We start from the raw sequence: 20,770 nt of genomic DNA, 5'->3' as shown, positions 1-20,770 counted from the left end.
CAAGGAGGAACCTCTGGGTTGGGGCCCAGGGAGCATGCTCATGGGTGGATGCACAAGGGCTATGCAGGCTCTCCACAACACTTTTCCAGGTTGTGCGGGAGGAGAGGTGGGTTTGGGGACGCAGGTCACCAGGCAGGAGGGAGGAGATCCCTGGCACTGGCCAGGGCTTTGCCTCTGGGGACTGGTCCTGGACCTGTGTGTGGTGCGGGCAGCATGGCAAAGCCTCTGCAGGAGCTGCCCATGCCCAGCATCATGGGATGCAGCTCTCAAAGGGCACACCATTTCCCTGGGACCTTTCCTGGAGATTTGTGCCAAGAGCAGCCAGCACTGGCTGGTGAACTTCCTCTGCAACTATTCCCTTCCCTTGGAGCTGGGAACTGAAATAAGTCTCTGGAGGCAGCCTGGCAGAGGAGTTCTGCCCAGAATAGCTTCCCTTGGGATGTCACCTGCCCTTCCCTGTGCCTCAATGCCAGTAGTGCCTGGGTCATGCACCTCCCATCAAGGTTTCTACCACTGGCTCACGCCAGACACTACCTGTGTTCAGGGACATCCCACATGCTGATCTGGGGAGGGTGATGCTCTGTCTCCATCACCACCAGTAGCAGCCATGCCTGCAGTCTCTGACATGGTGAATATGGAGACCAGGACAGCTGATGAGCACTAAGCAGCTGTCTTGATAATCCTAACAAGGCTCCACAGAAAGCACAGAGCCTGCCCCTGAGGTTTTTTCAGATTTTAGGTCATTTATACAGCCAGTTTTACACTCAATTTTACACTGTCCTGAAGTAGGAGAAGCATTTCTTGCTGTCCATAGTATCATTAAGGCTGGAAAAGACCTCAGATCATCAAGTCCATCTGTCAACCCAACACCATCATACCCATTAAGCCGTATTCTGAGGAGCCATGTCTACATGCTTTTTGAACTCCTCCAGGGATGTTGACTCCACCACCTCCCCAGGCACCCTGTTCCAATACCTGACCACTCTTGCAGTGAAGAAATTTTTCCTAATATCCCACCTAAACCTCCCCTGGTGCAACTTGAGGCCATTTCCTCTTGTTCTACCACTTGTTACTAGGCAGAAGAGACCAACCCCCATCTCACTCCAACCTCCTTTAAGGTAGCTAGCAAGCAGGTCTCCCCTCAGCCTCAAATGGGAATCAATGAGCCATGATTAGGTGTAGGCTCTTCTCAGTTGCACCCTGTGATAGGACAAGGAGTACAAACTACAGCACAGGAGGTTCCACCTCAACATGAGGAGGAGCTTCTTCACTGTGAGGGTTACAGAGCACTGGAACAGGCTGCCCAGAGAGGTTGTGGAGTCTCCTTTTCTGAAGACTTTCAAGACCCATCTGGGTGCATTCCTGTGCAACCAGCACTAGGTCCTGTTCTGGCAGGGGGGTCGGACTCCATGATCTTTGGAGGGTCCTTCCAACTCCTAACATCCTGTGATCCTGTGATGATCCAGCTCAGCCTGTTTCACATGAAAACATCTAGCTTGAGAGTGCAGTGGGTGCAGTGTTTTGCCTGCTCACCTCCCTCCTGTGCTCTTGCTACAGAGATGTTGCTGGATACTGATTCCCAAAGCACCCAGTGCCTGCTGGGTTCCCCCCTTGCCCACGGTGCCATATGGCAGCTGTGGGCAATGCCCATGGCATTCTGGCCCTGGGACATGTGTGAGCCATGGCCCCCCCATCCACTGCAGCCTCTGGGTTAAAGATTTGGGGGCTGAGACAGTGTTGGTGTTTTGAGGAATGCAGACATGGGTAATTGTAAGGGCTTTTTTTATTTCCTTGTTGCCACATTTCCCCTGCATTCTCTCAACTTTTGCCTTCCACACACAGAAATTATTTCCTTTAGAAATGCTTATTGAAATGCAACTGTTTCTGGAAAACGAGTTGCTTGCTCTGGTATCTCTTGAGCTAATCAGTCCAGCCCCCGGCGCGCTGGCACCACCTGCGGCTTAGGTGAGCCTCGTCATCTCCTGTATCCATTTCAGGTACTTGGAGACCCTGGTGTAGACTCCATATTTACCTGGCTTGGCACATTCCTCGCCCCAGCTGGTGATCCCCGTGAGAAACCAGGTGCCCTCGATCTCGCTGGTGTATGGCCCTCCGCTGTCCCCCCCGCAGGTGTCTCTGCCCCCATCCACGAAGCCTGCACAGAACATGTTCTGCAGGATGGTGGTGGAGGAGCTCTTGAGGCAGGTGGGGCGGTCCACGTAGGGCACCTTGAGGACCTGGAGGATGGTGGCGGGGCGGCCGCGGAAGAGGGTGCTGCCCCAGCCGCTGACCGTGCCCGTGCCGTGCTTCAGCAGCGTGTTGGTGAACTCCCGGTTGCCGATGCAGATGGGAGTCACGTAGCTGTTGAATCTGAGCGGCCGGTCCAGCTCCAGCAGGGCGATGTCGTTGTGGTGCTTGTTGATCCTGGCATCGTACGTGGGGTGGGGAAGGACTTTTACCACCTTCCGCCACTGCTCCGTATTGTCCTCCTCGTTAGTGTTGTACTCGCCTGCAGAGACAAGCGTGGCGTGAGCTCCGTGGCCAGACCAGTGACCTAGACCTAATGGTGATACCCCAGCCAGAAGGCTGTAAAGAGACGAGACATGCACGCCCCAGCCCTTGGGCTGCTCCAAGCCTGGTGGCTAGAACGGCTGCTTGCTCCTTGTCAAAGGGCAGTGGAGGCTCCCCCACAGCAGCACCTCCCCTGTCCTTGCAGCCCACAGACCCTGGAACTCCAACTGTGACGCTGGTCACGTACTACCTGACCAAATGGCAAAGGTCCAGGTGCTTTGGCCAAGGTTAGTAGCAATGTTCTGGAGCTAGAATATTTTCAGTGGTGCCCAGAGGCAGGGCAAGGTGCAATGAGCACAAACTGGAACACAGATGTTCCACCTGAACACGAAACAAAACAACTTTTCCGTGAGGGTGCTGGAGCCCTGGAGCAGGCTGTCCAGAAAGGTTGTGGAGTTTCCATCTCTGGAGAGATTCCAAACATGTCAAGGTGTAGATCCTGTGCAACCTGCTCAAGGAGAACCTGCTTTAGCAGGGGAAAGTTGGACTAGGTGATCTCCAGGGCTCCATTTTGACATCCACCATTCTGTAACTCTGTGACTGTGGCTGGTTTGGGGATTTAGCACCCTCAGAGAGATGTAAGGGGATGTTGCCCATACATCAAAGAGAGGAAACCCTCTGGAATTCAAAAATATTTCTTTAGATTAAATCATGTATTAGTGAAAAGGCACCTGACCTTTGCTCTCCTAAAACCACACAGCAGAAGGGTGTGCAAGAGGCTACAAAATACCACCCACCCCCCACCCCCACCCCCCAGCCCCTCCCTAATGCTCACAGGTGCCCCTGGGTCCCTCCACCCACCCCAGGCTCAGCTGCTGGCAATTGCTGCGGGCAGCTCCAGGCTCTCGTAATTGAGTTCTGTTACCTCCCCTCCCGGCTTGTGTAACAGGTAGAGGGAAGGGAAAACCTTCTGTGGGCTTGGGTCAGTCAGTGGGTAGTGTCGGGTCTGTTTGCAGCCACGTCCCCTCTCCTGCCTCTGAACTGAAGGCTCCTGAGCAGGATGACTTTTCCCGCTCGCCTTCTTGCAACTCAAGAGGCACAGGGTGCGTTTAACCCCTCCTGCAGTATTTCTCCCTGCTTTGCTGTGATCTCCAGAGTACAGCATCTCTTCTAAACAATATCTGCAGCACTCCTGGCCCCAGCAGTGTCCTGTGTCTGCTGCGTCTGCCGGCGAGGAGCAGCACGGAGCCCAGCACAAGAGGTGAGGCAGCTTTCAGTGTTCACGCTAATGCTGTTGAAGGCAGCCTTGGTGGCTGGTGCTGCTGATGTGCTCTCTGAGGGGGGGGACGGGACGGGGAGGGGGGAGTGTGTTGCAGCAGTGTGAATGTCAGCTTCCTCCCAGGCTGTGTTTCCACAGTATAAATGCAAGACTGATATGGGGGAGACTTACAGAAGGCTTTCCTTGTGCTGTGGGGGCTCATTATTGCTGGGCACCAGAAAACATGCTTCTGAGATGAAAGTGGAGAGGCAAAGAAGGGGAGGGGAATGCTTCTTCTACCCCTGCTATTGATTTTTGGGCCTCCCAGGATGCTATATGCAAAGCTGAACGTCTAGCATGAATGGACGTGAAGGAGTCAGATACTGCCCATGCAGTGTACGTGGCGCAGGCACAAATTCAGTAGTCCCTGAAGCTCTGCAAAATCGTGTTTTGCTTCCTTGACTTCCTGCCTCTCCAAAATCCTGCCCTGGAAATCCAGCAGTGCTGCAGAGTGGGGTGAAGGGAGCTCAGGGGGACTTGGCTGGCAGCAGATCCTAAGCAGAGGGGGTGAGGGATATGTAGGAGAGCAGAAGAGGCAGCTTGCATGCAGATGCAGCAAACACAAAACCTCTGTCCAGGTGGAAATGTGTTTTTTTTCGGGGGGGGGGGGGGGGGGGGGAGCTGTTTCTTCACTGAGTATTTTGTACTTTCCCAGGTTAGCAGGTGTAAGGCTGAGCTTTGTGCTGAGCTTTTTGTTGGGCTTCCCAGCAAAACTGCCTGAAAGTGGATAGGAAAAAAGCTGTGTGCAAGCTGTGAGGCTCATCCTGCCAGCACCAAGCAGGTGGTGCCCAGTCCCGTGGCACTCAGTCTCCAGAGTCTGGCCAGGCATGCCCCAGGAGCTCAGCCATTTTAATGTGGAGGATAAAGATGCAGCTGTAGCCCTCTTGATGAGCTTGTTTCTGTGGATATAAACTCAGCTCTTTAAGGCTCATGTAGGATGTAGTTTTGGTCACTGACACATTTCATAGTGTTTAAGCAGAGAATATCATTCCTCCATGCCTCCTCTCTGCACTGCTTGTAGCAGTTACTGACCATGTAAGTGTCCCACTCCTACACCAGATAATCAAAAAATGGAGAAACAACTAATTTGGGGAAGCTGATTCTGCCCCAGCTGTGAAACCTGGCCTCACAGTTCTTGCCAAGGCCCCATGCTGAATTACCAGCAGGCTGCCTAGCAGACAGGTACCAAGAGCCAGGAGAAAACACCATTTGTCAAGCAGAGATACGTTTGTTTTGTAAAGCAGCAGCATCACTTGCTGGGCAGTTTGGCCACACTGCTCCTGCCCAACTCCCTGGAGACCCATCTGGGAGAGCACACTTCCCCTTGTGCCAGCCAGCTTCCTCTACTTCAATCCATAAATTCTATTTCCTTCTAAACAAGCTTGAAACAAAAGTAGTTGTCTTCTCCTTGCAAGGAGCTACTTGGGTTGCCTACAAATATCTGTTGTCTGAGAGTTGTGTGGAAACTTAGTGTGAGCACCAAGAAGATCAGAAATCCCTAGTGAGGTCCTGTGTGGCCAGTAGAGATAGAAATAACATCACACCAGCTCATGAAGCAGCATCTTAATTGATGCCAAATGTGCTTTTAAATGGCTGTGGATCCTACCTGGTCCCAGTGAGCTTGCCTGTGCTCTGTGTGGCTTTGGGACCAATATGCAATGTGGCTTTGGACCAAGGCCAGACCCAGCTCACTGCTTCTGCTGGAGGTGGTGGTATCTGGACAGAGTAGGCTGCCAAAAATGCTGCTGTCTGGGACCTTAACTGCCCCAAACCAACTTGTGCCATGTTGCTAGCCATGATGGTGGTGTGGGTCCATGGGGTCTGTGCCTGGCCAGTGCAAGCCCTGTCCCACATCCCTTTCCTGTGCTGTCCTGATGCCACCCAGGGTGCTCACCTGCCACGGCAGTGACATCGTCGCCTGGCTCCAGGCAGTGGGCTGCTGTCACTAACCATTTCTCGTTGATGATGGATGCACCACAGAAGCCCACACCATTGCTATTCACCAGATGAACCTGCAGGAACAGAAGGAAATCATGTCTGTGGGTCTGTAAATTGGTGAAGGAGGAGAGTGGGACAAGGGAGGTTTGTCTGGCTACAGGACAGGCTGGGATTAGGTTGTACATGCATAATGCTGCCAGAGATCATAGAATCATTTTATTTGGAAAAGACCTTTGTGATCAAGTCCAACCATTCTCTAACTCTGCTGAATCTGGTGCTAAACTGTGGCTCTCAGCACCACATCACCACATCTCTGTGTCTTTGAAACACCTCTAAGGATGGGGATTCAACTACCTTCCTGGAGACGGTTGCCTGGTGAGGTAAAGGTCTGCATGGGCAGAGCTAACTAGTCAGACTTGGTGGGCTTGTAGTGTGTGAATTTACTTACTTTAGAGCTACTGATTTCTCATATTTGACTTCTCCATTCCCCTCTTGGCTCTCTGTGAATGCATGATGGTTGCTGCCATCACCTATGATTTGTCCCACCAAAGGCTGTACCAGAATGCTTGGCATGGCTAGGGCAGTGGGATAGCTTCTTCCTTTCAGACACAGTACATGACCTACCAACAAACCAGCTGCTACTGCTTCTGGTGGCCACGTATATCCCCATCATCTTTCTGGGTTTTTAAACCCTAAAATGGAGGGCAGATGCCTGCCTCTGTTCTATCTTCATCCACCCTGCTCCTCCTTCACTCCTTCAGCAGAATTGGAGGATCAGCAGATTTGCCTGAATGGACATTTCTGTCCCTGTGTGGACAACTTCTTGTTGAGAACACCAGTGCTGGTCTCTGCCAGTGCTTGCAGCAGAAAAAGGTTTGCCATTCCCCAAAACTCATCTGAATTTATTATTCCTCACTCTCAGTCACTGAAATTTCTGGGGTCACTGAAGCCAGAGTAGATGACTTTGAAAAACATCCAGGGAAGGACCTAACTTCCCTTTGGACAACAAATTAAAGCTATTTGCAGAGTAGTGGGTTGGAGGAGGTTTTTTTGCAGCCCTTCTGCCCCCTTCACCTGTGTTGTCAGTTTTGGTGAGATGGAGATGACTGGGATGTTGTAAGTTGGATAAGGAAAGAGCAGCTGGATTTGGCAGGTGTCATACAAGGACAGATCTTTTGTTGATATGAATTACCATGGATTGTTTGAAAATGATGGAGTCAAAAATGAACTGTGCTGTGCCCTTGTGGCCAAGAGGGCCAATAGTATCCTGGGGTGCATCAAGAAAAGTGTGTCCAGCAGATCTAGAGAGTTTCTTTTCCCCCTCTACTCTGCCCTGGTGAGACCAAACCTGGACTATTGTGTCCAGTTTGGGGCTCCCCAGTTCAAGACAGACAGGGACCTGCTGGAGAGAATCCAACAGAGAGCTGGAAGGATGATTAGGGGACTTGAGCACATCCCCTGTGAAGAGAGACTGAGAAATCTGGGGCTGTTTGGTCTTGAGAAGAGATGACTGAGAGGGGATCTGAGGGGTGGGTGTCAAGTGGAGGGGGACAATCTCTTTTTGGCGGTGCACAGTTATAAGGCAAGGAACAATGGATACAAAATTGAGCATAGAAGGTTTCCTCTCAACATGAGGAGAAACTTCTTTACAGTTAGGATGATAGATCACTGGAACAGGCTGCCCAGGGGTGTTGTGGACTCTCCTTCTCTGGAGACTTTCAAAACCCACCTGAATGCATTCCTGTGTGGACTACCCTAAGTGATCCTGCTCTGGCAGGGTGGTTGGACTCAATGGTCTCTGGCAGTCCCTTCCATTCTGTGATTCTGTGCCTTGCAGAGCTCCCCTTCCTCAAGCTTCAGCTTCATCTTGCTAAATTCAAGGACTATTGAGGAATCTATTGCTGTAGCTCAAAACTAGATCCTTTGCGCTCCACCAGATAAAGGTGCCATGACTCTGACTTGTGACTTTTTTTGCCATTGTAGACTCCCAGCAAAGGCAAGTTTGGTTGCTGTGACATAAAATCATTCACAGAAAGAATCATAGATTTATAGAATTCTTAAGGTTAGAAGGGAACTCAAGGATCATCCAGTTCCAACCCCCCTGCCATGGGCAGGGATACCCCACACTAGAGCAGGATGCTCAGAGACACATCCAGCCTGGCCTTAAAAACCTCCAGGGATGAGGCTTCCATCACCTCCCTGGGCAGCCTTTTCCAGTGTCCACCCTCATAGGGAAGAACTTCTTCCTAACATCCAATCTGAATCTACACATTTCTATTTTTGTTCCATTGCCCCTCATTCTGTCATTACCTGACACCCTAAAAAGTCCCTCCCCAGCTTTCTTGTAGCCCCCTTCAGATACTGGAAGGTCACAATAAGGTCTTCTCAGAGCCTTCTCCAGACTGGACAACCCCAATTCTCTCTCTGTCCTCGTAGGAGAGGAGCTCCAACCCTTCGATCATCCTCATGGCCCTTCTTTGGACACATGCTGTGTTCCTGTTAGATTTGAGATCTGTCATGAAACTAACCTCACAGGTGGGTATGTAGAAGTAAGGTGATCCTGTGTTTAGGAGGAAATGGAGAGATAGAGTTACAGGAGACCTGCAGAAGCAGGCAGTACCTGCCAAGGCACCTCGCCTCTCATGCTGTCTGTTCCACCCACAATTCTTGTGCCTGTCTTCATGATTGGTATGATTTTTGTGGGGGCAGCAGTGCTGGTTTCTGTGATGTTGTCCAGCACCACATCTTCATCATCATTGTCGTCATCAAAGGTGATGGTCCAGTTCTCAAAGGTGTTTATGGCTCGGGTGAGCTTGCTCTTTGCCTCTGGAGCCGTGATCTTCCCACAGGGGTATGGTACTGGGGGAGAAACAGTCACAGTTATGACTGGCTGTGCATCACATTGAGGGCTACAGCAAGTGAAGGAGCAGGAAAGTAGGCAAATGCTGCCTCATCTCAGCACCCCATTTTGGGATGGGCATGGAAAATGCAAGGCTGTGACCTGCCTGCATGTCCTCTGTGCAAACACGCCTCTGCCTTTGAGCTGTGGTGCAGGTGACGTGTAACAACAGCAAAAGCATCAGCTGTTTCTGGGCCCTAGAAATGCCACCTGAACAGTTTCCTGAAGAGGGAAGCTGATGAAAGGGGGCACATGTTGGGTAGGAGGGTGCAGCTGTGCCTGTCCTCGGCAGGATGTTGAGGTGCATAGCTGGGAGGCTTGCTGTGGACCACAGCCAGGCACTTGGCTGACATTTCTACAGCCAGCAACACCAGCACAATAAAAGTCCTGCTGGGAGAGGGCAGGAAGTAATATCTGCCAATTGTACAGATAATCCTGCTTGGCTCCAAGGTGAGGAAGGCATTAATAAACTCTTTCCAGAGTTGTAGATTTTCCTCTGTTAATGAAGATCTCATCTGTAGGCTCATTTCAGACGAGCTCTTCCCATTTCTCTCCTACGCAGCGTGTGCCCAATTCCTGCTGGTAGTGGCAGCCAAAACAGTAAATAGCATCAGGCATTGTCTTTCATCTGAAAAGCTTTTGACAGCACTGTGCAAACAAACATTAGTGTAAAGTCAGATGTAAGTGTGGCCTACTGAGATTATCTATTTTGTTTTAAACTGTCTGCTTTAGGAATAGGACTTAAATAAGTCTGGAGTGATGGCAAGTGCTACCCACAAGGTTAGGCTAGGGAGGAAATGAAGGTGTCAGAGCTAACAAAAGCTGAGGTTTTGAAGGAAGGGCAATTACCCAACCAGAAAGATGATCTTACTGCTAACAACAAAACTTTCTGGTCCAGTGAAACTGATACAGCAAGTTGAGCAACACAGGCCTGAGCTCTTAATGATCCAGAAGGACTCCCAGCCTAAGATAGTTCCTACACTGGTTGCTGAAAGTCAGCACTTTCAGGAGCTCAAAGTGTGTAGCTGGCTGTAGCTATCTGAAACTAACTCACCTGTGCAAGTGCCTGCATCCTACCTTAGGTGTGCAAATTTGTCATTCTTAGGTGGTAGAAATATGACAGCATCAAATGTTAAATTGACCTTGGATGACAAAATATTTCTCTCCTCAATCATCTGTTTCCTGCACCAGGTGTGCTTCTGGGATGTTCATGCCCAGTTAACTTGTTGTGTTGCAGAGGGTTGGGCTTGAATGTCAGTGAAGTTAGAGACATGATATAATATCCTGGGTGGGGGGGAAAGTTGGGGAATAGAACAACAACCAGCTTTTCTTTAGCCCCTCAGGAAGTTGCAACCTCCAGCAATGCATTTCCTCTGCACCCCACAATATACCACAGCTAAAGCACAGAGTCCAGTTCCTGTTGAGGATCTTTGTGTGTAGATATATGCAGTCGGGAGGGCAGCTCAGGTAATGATAGAACACTGGGTGGTGGTCAGCCATGAGACAGACAATCAGGAGGAATTACAGTAAGACTGTCTTTTTTTCTGAAAAAGCTGACAGCATTTTGAATGTAGGATCTGTAGCTCCTGCTGGAATAACATGGGAGTGAGCTCTGGCTGGCGGGACACCAGTGTGTGTGCTGGTGTAGCTGAACACATTCCTGCCTTCAGTGCTGATCTATATCTAGAAGTATGGCTGCAAGTGGGACAGGCACCTGTGTGAGTAGCCATCAGAAATGAGCATTTCAATTGTGCACAATTTTTGGACAACCACCTTCCTTTTCCACCCCTCTAAGGCTAAAAGAAGGAAGCAATTTAAGCACCCTTTAAGCCTGACCCCACACCTGCTGTTGGGAAAGTTCAGTGTCAGGCTCTTTGCGTTTGCTGAGCAGGAAAACGAGGGCTGGCTTCCAACAGGATATTGCATTTCTAGCAGATTTGTGTACCTAAAGTTAGAAGTTCTTGGAAACTTTCCCCCAAATCTATTACAACCACTTTAAAAGTTAACCTGCAGGTTCACAGGACTTTCCATCTTCATGAAGTTTATAGCCATCAGCACAGGAACACACAACTTTCTGCGCTGGGTCATGCCTGCAGAAGTGCTTGCAGCCTCCATTTTTAACAGCACAAGTGAAGTCTGAAAGAGATGAAAATGAAACTGTGAAAGCTTTTTTTATTTTGAAGTTTCCCCAGCACTGGACACTTTGAAGATTCAGCTGGAGAGGGTGCTGGGCCACCTTCTCTAGACCATGCCAAAGAAAGGTTGGGCCAGGTGACACTTGAGGTGTCTTCCAACCTGTTGTTCTATGACCCTGTGAAATACAACTGGTATTGTATTTTTCTGGGGTGTATTAGAAGGGCTGTGGTTAGTAGGTTGAGAGAGGTTCTCCTCCCCCTTTACTCCACCCTAGTGAGGATGTATCTGGAGTATTGTGTCCAGTTCTGGGTGCCTCAGTTCAAGAAGAACCACAGGGAACTGCTTGAAAGAGTCCAGAACAGAGCCACAAAAATTATTAAGGGAGTGGAATATCTTCCTTTTGAGAAGACACTGAAGGAGCTGGGGCTCTTTAGTTTGGAGAAAAGGAGACTAAGAGGTGACCTCATTAATGTTTATAACTATGTAAAGGGTGAGTGCCCAGAGGATGGAGCCAGGCTCTGCTGGGTGATGCCCAATGACAGCACAAGGGGCAGAGGGTGGAAGTTGAGGCATGGGAAGTTCCATGTGAACATGAGGAATTTTTTTTTCACTGTGAGGTTGACAGAACACTGGCACAGGCTGCCCAGGAGGGTTGTGGAGTCTCGCTCTCTGGAGATATTCAAAACCCACCTGGATGTGTTCCTGTGTGATCTGGTATAGGTGACCCTGCTCTGGCAGGGGGGTTGGACTGGATGAGCTTTCGAGGTCTCTTCCAGCCACTAACATTGTGTGATTCTGTGGTCAGAGATTTGATGGGACTTGGGCCTTTAGTCTCAGTCTATAACCCCCTCTGGTTGTCCCAGACTGTGGAAAATGAATCCGTGTTTGCAATGGAAGTGTCTTCCTTCCAAATTGCATCTCTGCTTGTACTGAAGGAGGACTGGGTACCTCTTTGAGAAGGCAGGTTGAACAGTGGCCCTGTGAGAGGTTTTGCTGAGCCTTGGCATTGCCTCCTGCCTCCAGCAGCTGCCTGCTGTCTGAAATTTGGCAGCCTGACGACAAAGGCCTCCTGTAAATATTTGGTTACAAGCCACGTGGTTTCCCCACAGCTGCTTTGCTTTTCTCCCCTACTTTGCTTACAGCCATCCGGAGCGGATGCTAACGGAGAACACCGTGTGTCAGATGGGAGCAAGCCCTCAACCTTTGTCCTGGGATTATTCCTGGGCTCCAAATTTAAAACCTAGAGCAGATCCATGTGCTATTCCTGACATCCCAACCAACCCCTGCAGCCTGGCGTGGAGGGCTGGAGAGCTGCCAAACAGAAAGGGACCTGGGGGTGCTGATTGACAGCTGGCTGAACATGAACCAGCAGTGTGCCCAGGTGGCCAAGAAGGCCAATGGCATCCTGGTATGCATAAAGAATAGTGTGGCCAGCAGGAGAAGGGAAGTCATTGTGCCCCTGTACTCAGCACTGGTTAAGCCACACCTTGAGTCCTGTGTCCAGTTCTGGGCCCCTCAATTTAAGAAGGACATTGCAAGTCTTGAACATGTCTAGAGAAGGGCAACAAGGCTGGGGAGAGGCCTCAAGCACAAACCCTACAAGGAGAAGCTGAGGGAGCTGGGATCGTTTAGCCTGGTGAAGGGGTGGCTTGGGGGAGACCTTATTGCTGTCTACAACTACCCGAAGGATGGCTGTAGCCAGGAGGGGTTGGTCTCTTCTCCCAGGCAACCAGCATCAGAACAAGAGGACACAGTCTGTAGCTGCACCAGGGGAAGTTTAGGCTGGAGGTGAGGAGAAAGTTCTACACTGAGAGAGTTGTTAGCCTTTGGAATGTGCTGCCCAGGGAGATGGTGGAGTCCCCATCCCTGGAGGTGTTCGAGAGGGGATTGGACGTGGCACTGGGTGCTATGGTTTAGTCATGAGGTCTGTGGTGACAGGTTGGACTTGATGATCTTTGAGATCTCTTCCAACCTTGGTGATTCTGTGGAAGATGCATTCCAGCATGGCCTTTGATGCCATGGCTCCCACCCTGAGGCATGGCGAGCTGCCCAGTACTTGCGTGTGTCTTCTCATGCTCCTCTCTGGTGGGAACACCACCTCTTGGTGGTGGGGAAACCACAGACACCTTTTTAATTCTCAGTGAGTTTTGAAATAGCTTTTGCAGCAGATGAACTCCTACTTCCTCAAGGACACCTCCCTTCCTGTAGCCATTTTAATGCCATCATTTACTATTTTTGCAGAGCTCTCTTTTTTTTTTTTTCCACTCCTTCCTTCTAGCTCTATTTTTTCCTCCTGTCTCCCTTCCACCAGAAATCTGCAATGAGACTATTTAAATCTGATGCAGCTTTGAAATGCTCTTTTCAGCGTACGCTCCTCTCTTGCCAGAGCAGAAGCACAACTAGAAAGAGAATCCTTTATGAGTGCAGCGAGTCTGGCACATTATGCGAGTCGCACAGCCCCTGATTATATTATAAATATAAGAGCTGAGTATCCTTCTTGCTTAAATTATCAGCTGCTTGGCTTCCATAAACTCCTCAACACATCAGGAAAATATTTGCCTTTTGTTTTCCTTCAGAGCCAAGGTTGCTGGTGGTAATTATAATTCTGAGTTCAGCTGAGTGCCAGAGGTTGTGACGATCCTGCCCTGCTCAGCACCTGCTGCCCAGCCTGGTGTGAGAAATGGAGAGGAGGAGTAAGCATGGTGGGGTCTGATTGGGACTGGTGGAAACCTGTTGCTTTCAGTGATGAGCATGTCATCCCTGATTGATGAGTAGCCCCAGCAAGGCTTGTGCTGGGGAGATAAAGGAAGGTCTCTGTGTCAACATTTGTGCTGGCAGCCATAGTGTGCTGAACAAAAGACCTTGAGCCTGGGTCTCTGTTGAACCCTGCACAAGGTACTTGGCAAAGCTGGAGCTGGGGCTCTGCCAGTGACAGGAGAGGGAAGAGACATCCGCTCCTGTTATCCCCAAGCATGTCCCTTTGTAATGCCATTGGTGGCAGGCTGAACTTGCACATGTATCACAGTATAACCTAGGTTGGAAAGGACCTCGAGGATCATCGAGTCCAACCTATCAACACAGACCCCATGACTAGACCATGGCACCAAGTGCCATGTCCAATCTCCTCGTGAACGCCTCCAGGGACGATGACTCAACCACCTCCCTGGGCAGCCCGTTCCAATGCCGAATGACTCGCTCGGTGAAGAACTTTCTCCTCACCTCAAGTCTAAACCTCCCCTGGCGCAGCTTGAGACTGTGTCCCCTTGTTCTGGTGCTGGTTGCCTGGGAGAAGAGGCCAACCCCTTCCTGGCTACAACCACCTTTCAGGTAGTTGTAGAGGGCAATGAGGTCACCCCTGAGCCTCCTCTTCTCCAGGTTAAACAATCCCAGCTCCCTCACATGCATGCAGTGCCTGACAGCAAGGCAAAAATGCGTCCAAGACAGCCTTCTAGTTGTGTGAAACTCTGTGCCCGCTTTGATCCAATGGGTCAAAAAATCCCAATACTCCAGAACATAGAATCTGCTGGTGGGAAAAGACATTGAGACCGTCAAGTCTAACCATAACCTAACATCTCCCTGTACACAACTCTTAGACCATGTCCCTAAGCACTTCATCCAGATGTGTTTTAAACACCTCCTGAGGCAATGACTCCACCACCTCCCTGGGCAGTCTGTCCCAATACCCAGTAACTCTTTTGGTGAAGAAATTTTTCCTAATGTCCAAGCTACACCTCCCTAGGTGGAACTTAAGTCCATTTCCTCTTGTCCTATCACTTGTTAACTGGGAGAAGAGGCCAAGCCCCACCTTGCTACAACCTCCTTTCAGGTATTTTTAGAGAACAAAGCATTCTCCCTTAAAGCTTTTCTTCTCTAGGCTGAGCAACCTCAGCTCTTTGAGCAGCTCCTCATAAGACTTGTGTTCAAGACCAGCCTCATTGTGTTCTCACCAGCCCCATTGTGTTTTTCTGAACATGCTTCAACATCTCAACATCCTTGTAGAGAGGAGCCCAATGGGATTTCAACTAGAGCAGAAGAGCCACACACAGTGAGCCCCCAGTACCTACCTATCTCACAGTTTCTGCCTTCATACCCAGCTGGGCACCAGCACACATAGGAACTGACTCCATCCTTGCAAATGGCTCCATTTTTGCATGGATTGGAGTCACATTGGTCTCCATCTTGGAAAGAAGACAGGAGAATTAGCAAACATGAGAGTCCACCATGGCTAATGCTGATCAAGCACTGGAGCCTTGCTCTGTGCAAGCTTCCTGTTAAAGATGAGCAAGAGACTGAACACACCTTCCTTTTTTGTGGTGGAAAGTAAGTCAGATCCTGGCACCCAAGCGCGCCACGTAGAACCTCATCACTGAGGTAATGTCAGCAGCAGTGTTTCATCCACAGCCCTAATTCAGTTCCCTGTCCTGTGGGGGTTAATTCTGCTCATTTCAGCAGAACTCCTCTTAAGACCTCATGTCTTGGCACAGTTAGACAAAGTTAGAAGGTTTGCTTCCTCTAGAGTGGTTAGGGTTTGCTTATCTGAATTATTTTAACACTACTGCCTTTGTTTTCTGAAAGGTTAAGCACTGTCTGCTTGGGTGTGAAGACTTCTCTGTGTATTAGAATGGAGAACCTTGGTCATTGCTCTTTCTAAGTCTTGTGCTGCTTCCAACTGGTCTGGATTTTTCTTTTTCACATTAGGGCTTTTCTTTTCACAGCTGCCTACATCTGGGAAGCTAAAGCCTTAATAAAAATACCCAGGGTTGCAAAATTAGTGATCCGAGCTTTGGAAGAGGAAGTTGGTGATGCTAAATTCCAGGGCAGCGTGCTTTGAAATGGTAATGGTAAGACGTGGAGGAAGGAAAACCTCTTGGTGCCTTTGTGTCATCTCAGTGAATGTGGCTCTCAGGAATGGACTCCAATGCAAAAGGCAGATTGCAAGCAAGGACAAAATGGATTTGTTTGGTCTAAGGCAGGGTTTTGCCCATCAGGTATGGATGGTGGTTGTTGTTGCTGCCTGGTTGAGACAATGGGGGCTTGGCACCACTTGGGTGCTGTGCAAGGGGTCAGCTCCCCTGGTGTGTGTGTGTGTGTGGGGAAGAGTAACCGGTAAGCTGAGCAGTAAACCAGGCACTTTGGAATCCAGACAGAGGAGTATATAACATTCATTATTTTTGAAGAGCTAATTGGTCACAGTATCAAGGGAAAAAACCCTACAAACAACAACAAAACAACATTAAGTTTCATCTGTCAGTATTTCAAGGGATAGTCCTGCAATGCAAATGCAACTCTTTATTTTATTTTATAGTCTGGATTGCATAATCTGAATTATTTAAGGCTTTTTAGTGTGATGTTCTGGGCACTTTGCCAGTCTACAAAGCAGTTCATTTATTGAAATGTCCTTAAAATTAGTTTAAGATAGTTTTAAGTGAACATTGAAATCTTTTTGGTAAGGGACTGAGGAGCTATTGGGGATGGAAAGTGAAAGGCGGGGGGGAAATAGGTGGTGGTGGTGGGGAAATGGTGAAGACATGAGTTTGGGGCAACTGATCTGAATGGCAAATAGCTGTTTGCTCTGATCATGTTGAGGCTCCACTTTAATATGGCATTTCCAGGGATCCCTACTGCACCTGCAATAGGCCATGCCTCATCTGGAGACCTCTGCTTGGTTAAGAGAGCCTGTGCTGTTTGCTGAGGGGGTGTTGATTATTGCTGTCCTGTTTTGCACCATACCATGGCTGAAACTAGAAGCCCAGATCGTGACCTGGGAGCAGCAGTGGATCCACTGTTGTGTCTGTGAGCTGATTTTGTTCTGTGAGATTTTAAAGTCTGCCCCAAAAAAACACTTCTCTTGGACAAAGAAAACGTTAAGTGATTACTGGGGTGGATTTTGTTTTGCTGTTGTTTTGTTTTGTGCTTTTTTTTTGGGGTGGTTTTGTTTGTTTGTTTCTTTTGTTTCGTGTTTGTTTGTTTGGGTTTTTTGTTTTGGTGTTGGGTTTTTTTTCCCTTGCAATTTGCAGACGAGTCAGGCCCAGGCTGGTTGGCTGCAGGATGTAGGGTGACTAGCTAGGTTCTGAGTAGCTCTATCATGACACAGTTTCTGACTGCTAGAATACATTTGCTTCAATGAATGTCCTCTACCTGAGCACGGAGAGATGAATATTATGCATTTGAACATGAAGAAAGCAGCTCTTACCAACATATGTATTCCAAAACGCCATCTGCAAAGGGAAAGAAAAAAAGAACAAGAAAAAAAGTTTCCTTTGATTTCCAATTCCTGGGCACTGCCTGACTGAAGTAGTACAGGGACAGCTCCAGAGCTAAAGCAAAAAGCTTGCAGGATAAACAACCATCTCCATAACTCCAGTGGTGACCAACACACCTTAATGCAGTTCCCCTGCCCAGCTGATGGATCACAAACGAGAATAAAACCTGCACTTGACCCTGCAGGCTTTCCCTTTGCTGTCCACTCCTTCCTCCTCTGCACCTCCTCACCCAGAAGGCTTGTAGAGGTGCATGCTGAGGGGAGCAATGTGTTCCCATGGTGAGCAGCGATACTCACTGTTTTCTCTGTGTTTTCAAACACTTCTCGGGCTTCTTCAAAGCTGCATTTCTCTTCTATGCATTCTCTCTCGAGGTTCCCAGGGATAACCTCTTCCAGTCTGTTTGAATTGGCTCGCCTTAGCCTCTGCAGCACCGAGTTTGCCTCTTTGTTCCCGATGAAGACTGCAATTTGGAAAGGAACAGGGGCTAGAGAGGAGCAACCACCACTGTGTGATGCAGCTGGGGTGGGCTGTTAGGGTTCTGTTCTGCCAGAAAGCAAGCCCTTTTCATGCCTTCACTGCTCCCTTGCCCCAGGGCTGGGGACATTTCAGGGGTGTTATCATCTGCTTGAAATGTTACCATCTACTGGAGATTTCTTTGACATGTAACTTCAGTGTAATCCAGAGGACCAAATCTGGAGAACTATGGGTCAATGCAGTTGATAGAAGAGACTGATGGGGAGAGGGTGATCAGGAGTGTCTATGTTTGGTGCTTAAAACACCTTATAGCAGACAGTGTATCTCCTGCTATAGGTGCACAAGAACAAGAGGCTTTTTCATGCTGCTGCTTGGTGAGGTGATGTTTAGACAGACACTGTCCTGCTTTAACTGCCTCTGCAGTTTTGGCTGTGAAAGGCCATCTGCCTCTGCAAGCAGCTGCAGCCCTTGGAAACCACAGGCCATTTGCTTCTCTCTCTGCTCCTCATCCTTGCCCATGCACCTGGGTCCCACCATTTCCTGCTGGCAGGAGGGGTGATGTGAGCCCTCCTCACTGCCTGGGCTAGGTCAGTGAGGTGATGTGCATCCACCTTCAACTCACCAGACAAGATTCTGGGTAGAAACCACCAGCAGAGAGCTTCTGGCACTGCAGGGACTCCCAGTTTAGGCAGGATGTCCATGGTAGCCACCATGCTTCCCATAGTGGCTGCTTACTGAAGAGCACAAGGACATGCAATCTGATCATAGTGCTACCATGAACGTTCTCCCAGCAGGGTCACACATGCCCTTGGCAGGGTCAGCAGCAGCTTCCTGGTAGCAGCTGCAAAGCAGCATTTGCTCCTGACCCGCCTCTTGGAGCCCCACAGGTCCGGTGGGCACTCTTCCCACTGCTCCAAAAGACTTTATTCACCCAGAGCACCGTCCTGCTTTGCCTCTCCAGGCTCTCCTCTCCCTCCATCCTCCCTTAGTGTTTGCAGCCATGTCCCTTTTTGTCACCAGATGGCACAGTCTAGCAGCTCTTCTTGGAACTGCTGGTGGCCACCCTTGACAAAGGCTCCGTGCTGGATGAAGGAGAGCATGGGCTGAGGCAGAGAGGAGAGTGAGGGGAAGTATATGCTACTTGTTCTTTTTCGTGGCCACCTTCTGCTCTTGATTCAGTGGATCCCAGCCTCTCCAGATCTGCAGAGCATCTACTCTGTTGAACTCTCATGAGTCCCAGGTGGCTTGCTCTCTCTTATGCCATGCCACTGCTGATGTTACCAGCCCCTTCACCTAAGGATCTGTCTGCAAGAGACTGAAGTAATTGGTTTTGCAATGATTTTAACCATGGTACAGCAAGGTGGCAGCTCTGCCTTCTTCATGCTTTTGGGATTTTGGTTATAAACAAAAAGGAGTGCATGAAAATCCTGACAATCTTGTTATTTGGCAGTAGATATTGACAGGTGAAGCACTGACCTCTGATAAAAAAAACCAGGCTTGTTTGAAACCCCTGCAGCCCTTGTGAGGTGGCCAGCTTCCTTCCAGTTGCAGTGGTTTGTGTGTGGGACAGTAACACAACCCCCCCAAGCAAATGTTGCTGAAAGAGACTTTTCCCTTCTCCCCATGGAATGAGCTACAGCCTCCAGCTTGTCCCCAAACTGGGCAAAAAAGGCTCAGGGTGGGAGCAATGGAGCAGCCTTCCTTGGTTTTGTAATGCTTTTGGCTTTGCTTATGCTCAGTGCCTGGGGAGCCCAGTATGGGTGCAGCCACACAACGCCCTGTGCAAAGGGAGGCACAGGGTTAGATTCTCTCCTTCACCTCTTCCCAGTGGGATGTGCCAGGCATCTGCCTTAATTAACCCACTTAATGGAGAAAACTCTTTTTAATGAATGCAGCTTTGCCACCCTCAGATCCCTCTAGGCTTTCTCAGTTGCTTGCTGATCCCACATGCTGCTTTACAAGCAACACTTGATTTGAACTGAAGGTTGCAGTTTCCATGGGGGGTGCATGCATGGTACTCACCCTGGCTGAAAACCATGCTCACACCAAGAATACACTCACACATGACTTAACCTCTGAGGGTGAGGTGGGTCTCCTGGCCAAGGGCCTATGAGAAGGGACCCATCCTGCCATCTGAGCATAGTATTTTCTAGGAGCTATACCTGGTACAAGTATGAGGTTCATTGCCAAGCACACATTTTGGAAAGAGGCCCTTTTTAAAACCTGTGACTTAAAATGTTTTACTAGAAGAAGAAAGAGCAGCCTTGTACCAAGCAAGTACTCACACTGGATGTGAACCAGCCTCTGCTGGAACTGTTGCTGCTACAGATAAATCAAGCAACAGCCTGCATTACTATGTGTGATTGCCCACATCCATCAACTACTCTATCCTGTCTACAATTTTGGCTGCATCTTACAGTCTTTGTTAGGCTCACACTGAGTTTGGCTTTAAACAGTTCTTGCAGTGGCAAACCCAATAACTGTTTTCTGGATGCGAGCAGTTGTTTGTGCTCCAGGACAAAGCAATAGCACACGCAGAGGTGAGGATGTTACTCCACCAGGCACGTTCTCCCCACTCTGTGTGTGGAAGCATAAGCTCTAAAATGGCTGCAGCAAGCTCTGAGAGCTTAAAAACTGCAAAAAATTAAGAAAAACTCAGTCTTAACATTAAGCCTATGATGTACTTTGAGTAAAACCAGCATTCAAATTGTTATTTCCTCCCCAAGAATAGAACCAAAGCTTTAAGGGGGCAACCTATGAAACACAGCAATCCCTCTGAGCTCTCATCTCTCAGGAGAATGCACAAGCTGTCCCAGCATGAAGTGACAGACTGTTCCTTCACCTGTGGCAGTAATGCCCCCATTCCCAACCAGCACCCAAAAGTGAAGGACTTGCTAGGCTTGAAGTGAACCCACCTGTATTTTCGGTACCAAGACAAGCTCCCAGCAGACAAATGGAGACTATGAGGTGAATATTTGCCATCTTCTTCCCACTGCCCAAACCTCTCACTAGCAAATTGTTCAGGTGGTGGAGCTCAGTCAATAGTTCCAAAGTGCAAGTGCTTGTTTACTTACTCTGAGTTTACCCTTTAATTTAAGTTCCCCAGATGTGCCATTGCTGAAGCTTGAAATGGCAGCATGGGTGCTATGAGACGGGGCATGTCCATGCACAAGGAACCTGCTAGGCAGCTGCAGTTCTTGGGCTCGTCTCCTGCTCTGTAGGATATTACTG

The 20,770-nt window shown here is 49.3% G+C and overlaps 1 protein-coding gene across 1 annotated transcript; it reads right to left on the bottom strand.

Moving 5' to 3' along the window:
- Positions 1 to 1,768: 1,768 nt before the first annotated feature.
- On the bottom strand, positions 1,769 to 20,564 carry F9 (coagulation factor IX). The gene is made up of 8 exons (XM_068151807.1): positions 20,455 to 20,564; positions 17,362 to 17,525; positions 16,996 to 17,020; positions 14,867 to 14,980; positions 10,674 to 10,802; positions 8,388 to 8,626; positions 5,724 to 5,841; positions 1,769 to 2,509 (listed from the first exon to the last, which is right to left on the bottom strand). Exons 1-8 carry the CDS (start codon positions 20,519 to 20,521, stop codon positions 1,962 to 1,964), a joined length of 1,404 nt encoding a protein of 467 aa, XP_068007908.1. The 5' UTR covers positions 20,522 to 20,564; the 3' UTR covers positions 1,769 to 1,961.
- Positions 20,565 to 20,770: the final 206 nt, after the last annotated feature.

This window comes from Melanerpes formicivorus, unplaced genomic scaffold (genome assembly GCF_026170545.1).
Source record: "Melanerpes formicivorus ecotype bairdi unplaced genomic scaffold, bMelFor1.0.p_v2 SCAF_22, whole genome shotgun sequence".
NCBI classification, from domain to species: domain Eukaryota; kingdom Metazoa; phylum Chordata; class Aves; order Piciformes; family Picidae; genus Melanerpes; species Melanerpes formicivorus.
Note: the sequence above shows the minus strand (reverse complement) of the source record. Positions and strands in the feature narration are given on the sequence as shown.

Coding starts and splice junctions, on each gene's coding strand:
- F9 (XM_068151807.1), bottom strand. CDS start 20,521: ATGGCAAATATTCACCTCATAGTCTCCATTTGTCTGCTGGGAGCTTGT. Junction 10,803..14,866: donor AGGCAGAAACTGTGAGATAG/GTAGGTACTGGG, acceptor CATCTCTTTCAG/ACTTCACTTGTGCTGTTAAA. Junction 5,842..8,387: donor GAGGCGAGGTGCCTTGGCAG/GTACTGCCTGCT, acceptor CTGTTCCTGCAG/GTTCATCTGGTGAATAGCAA.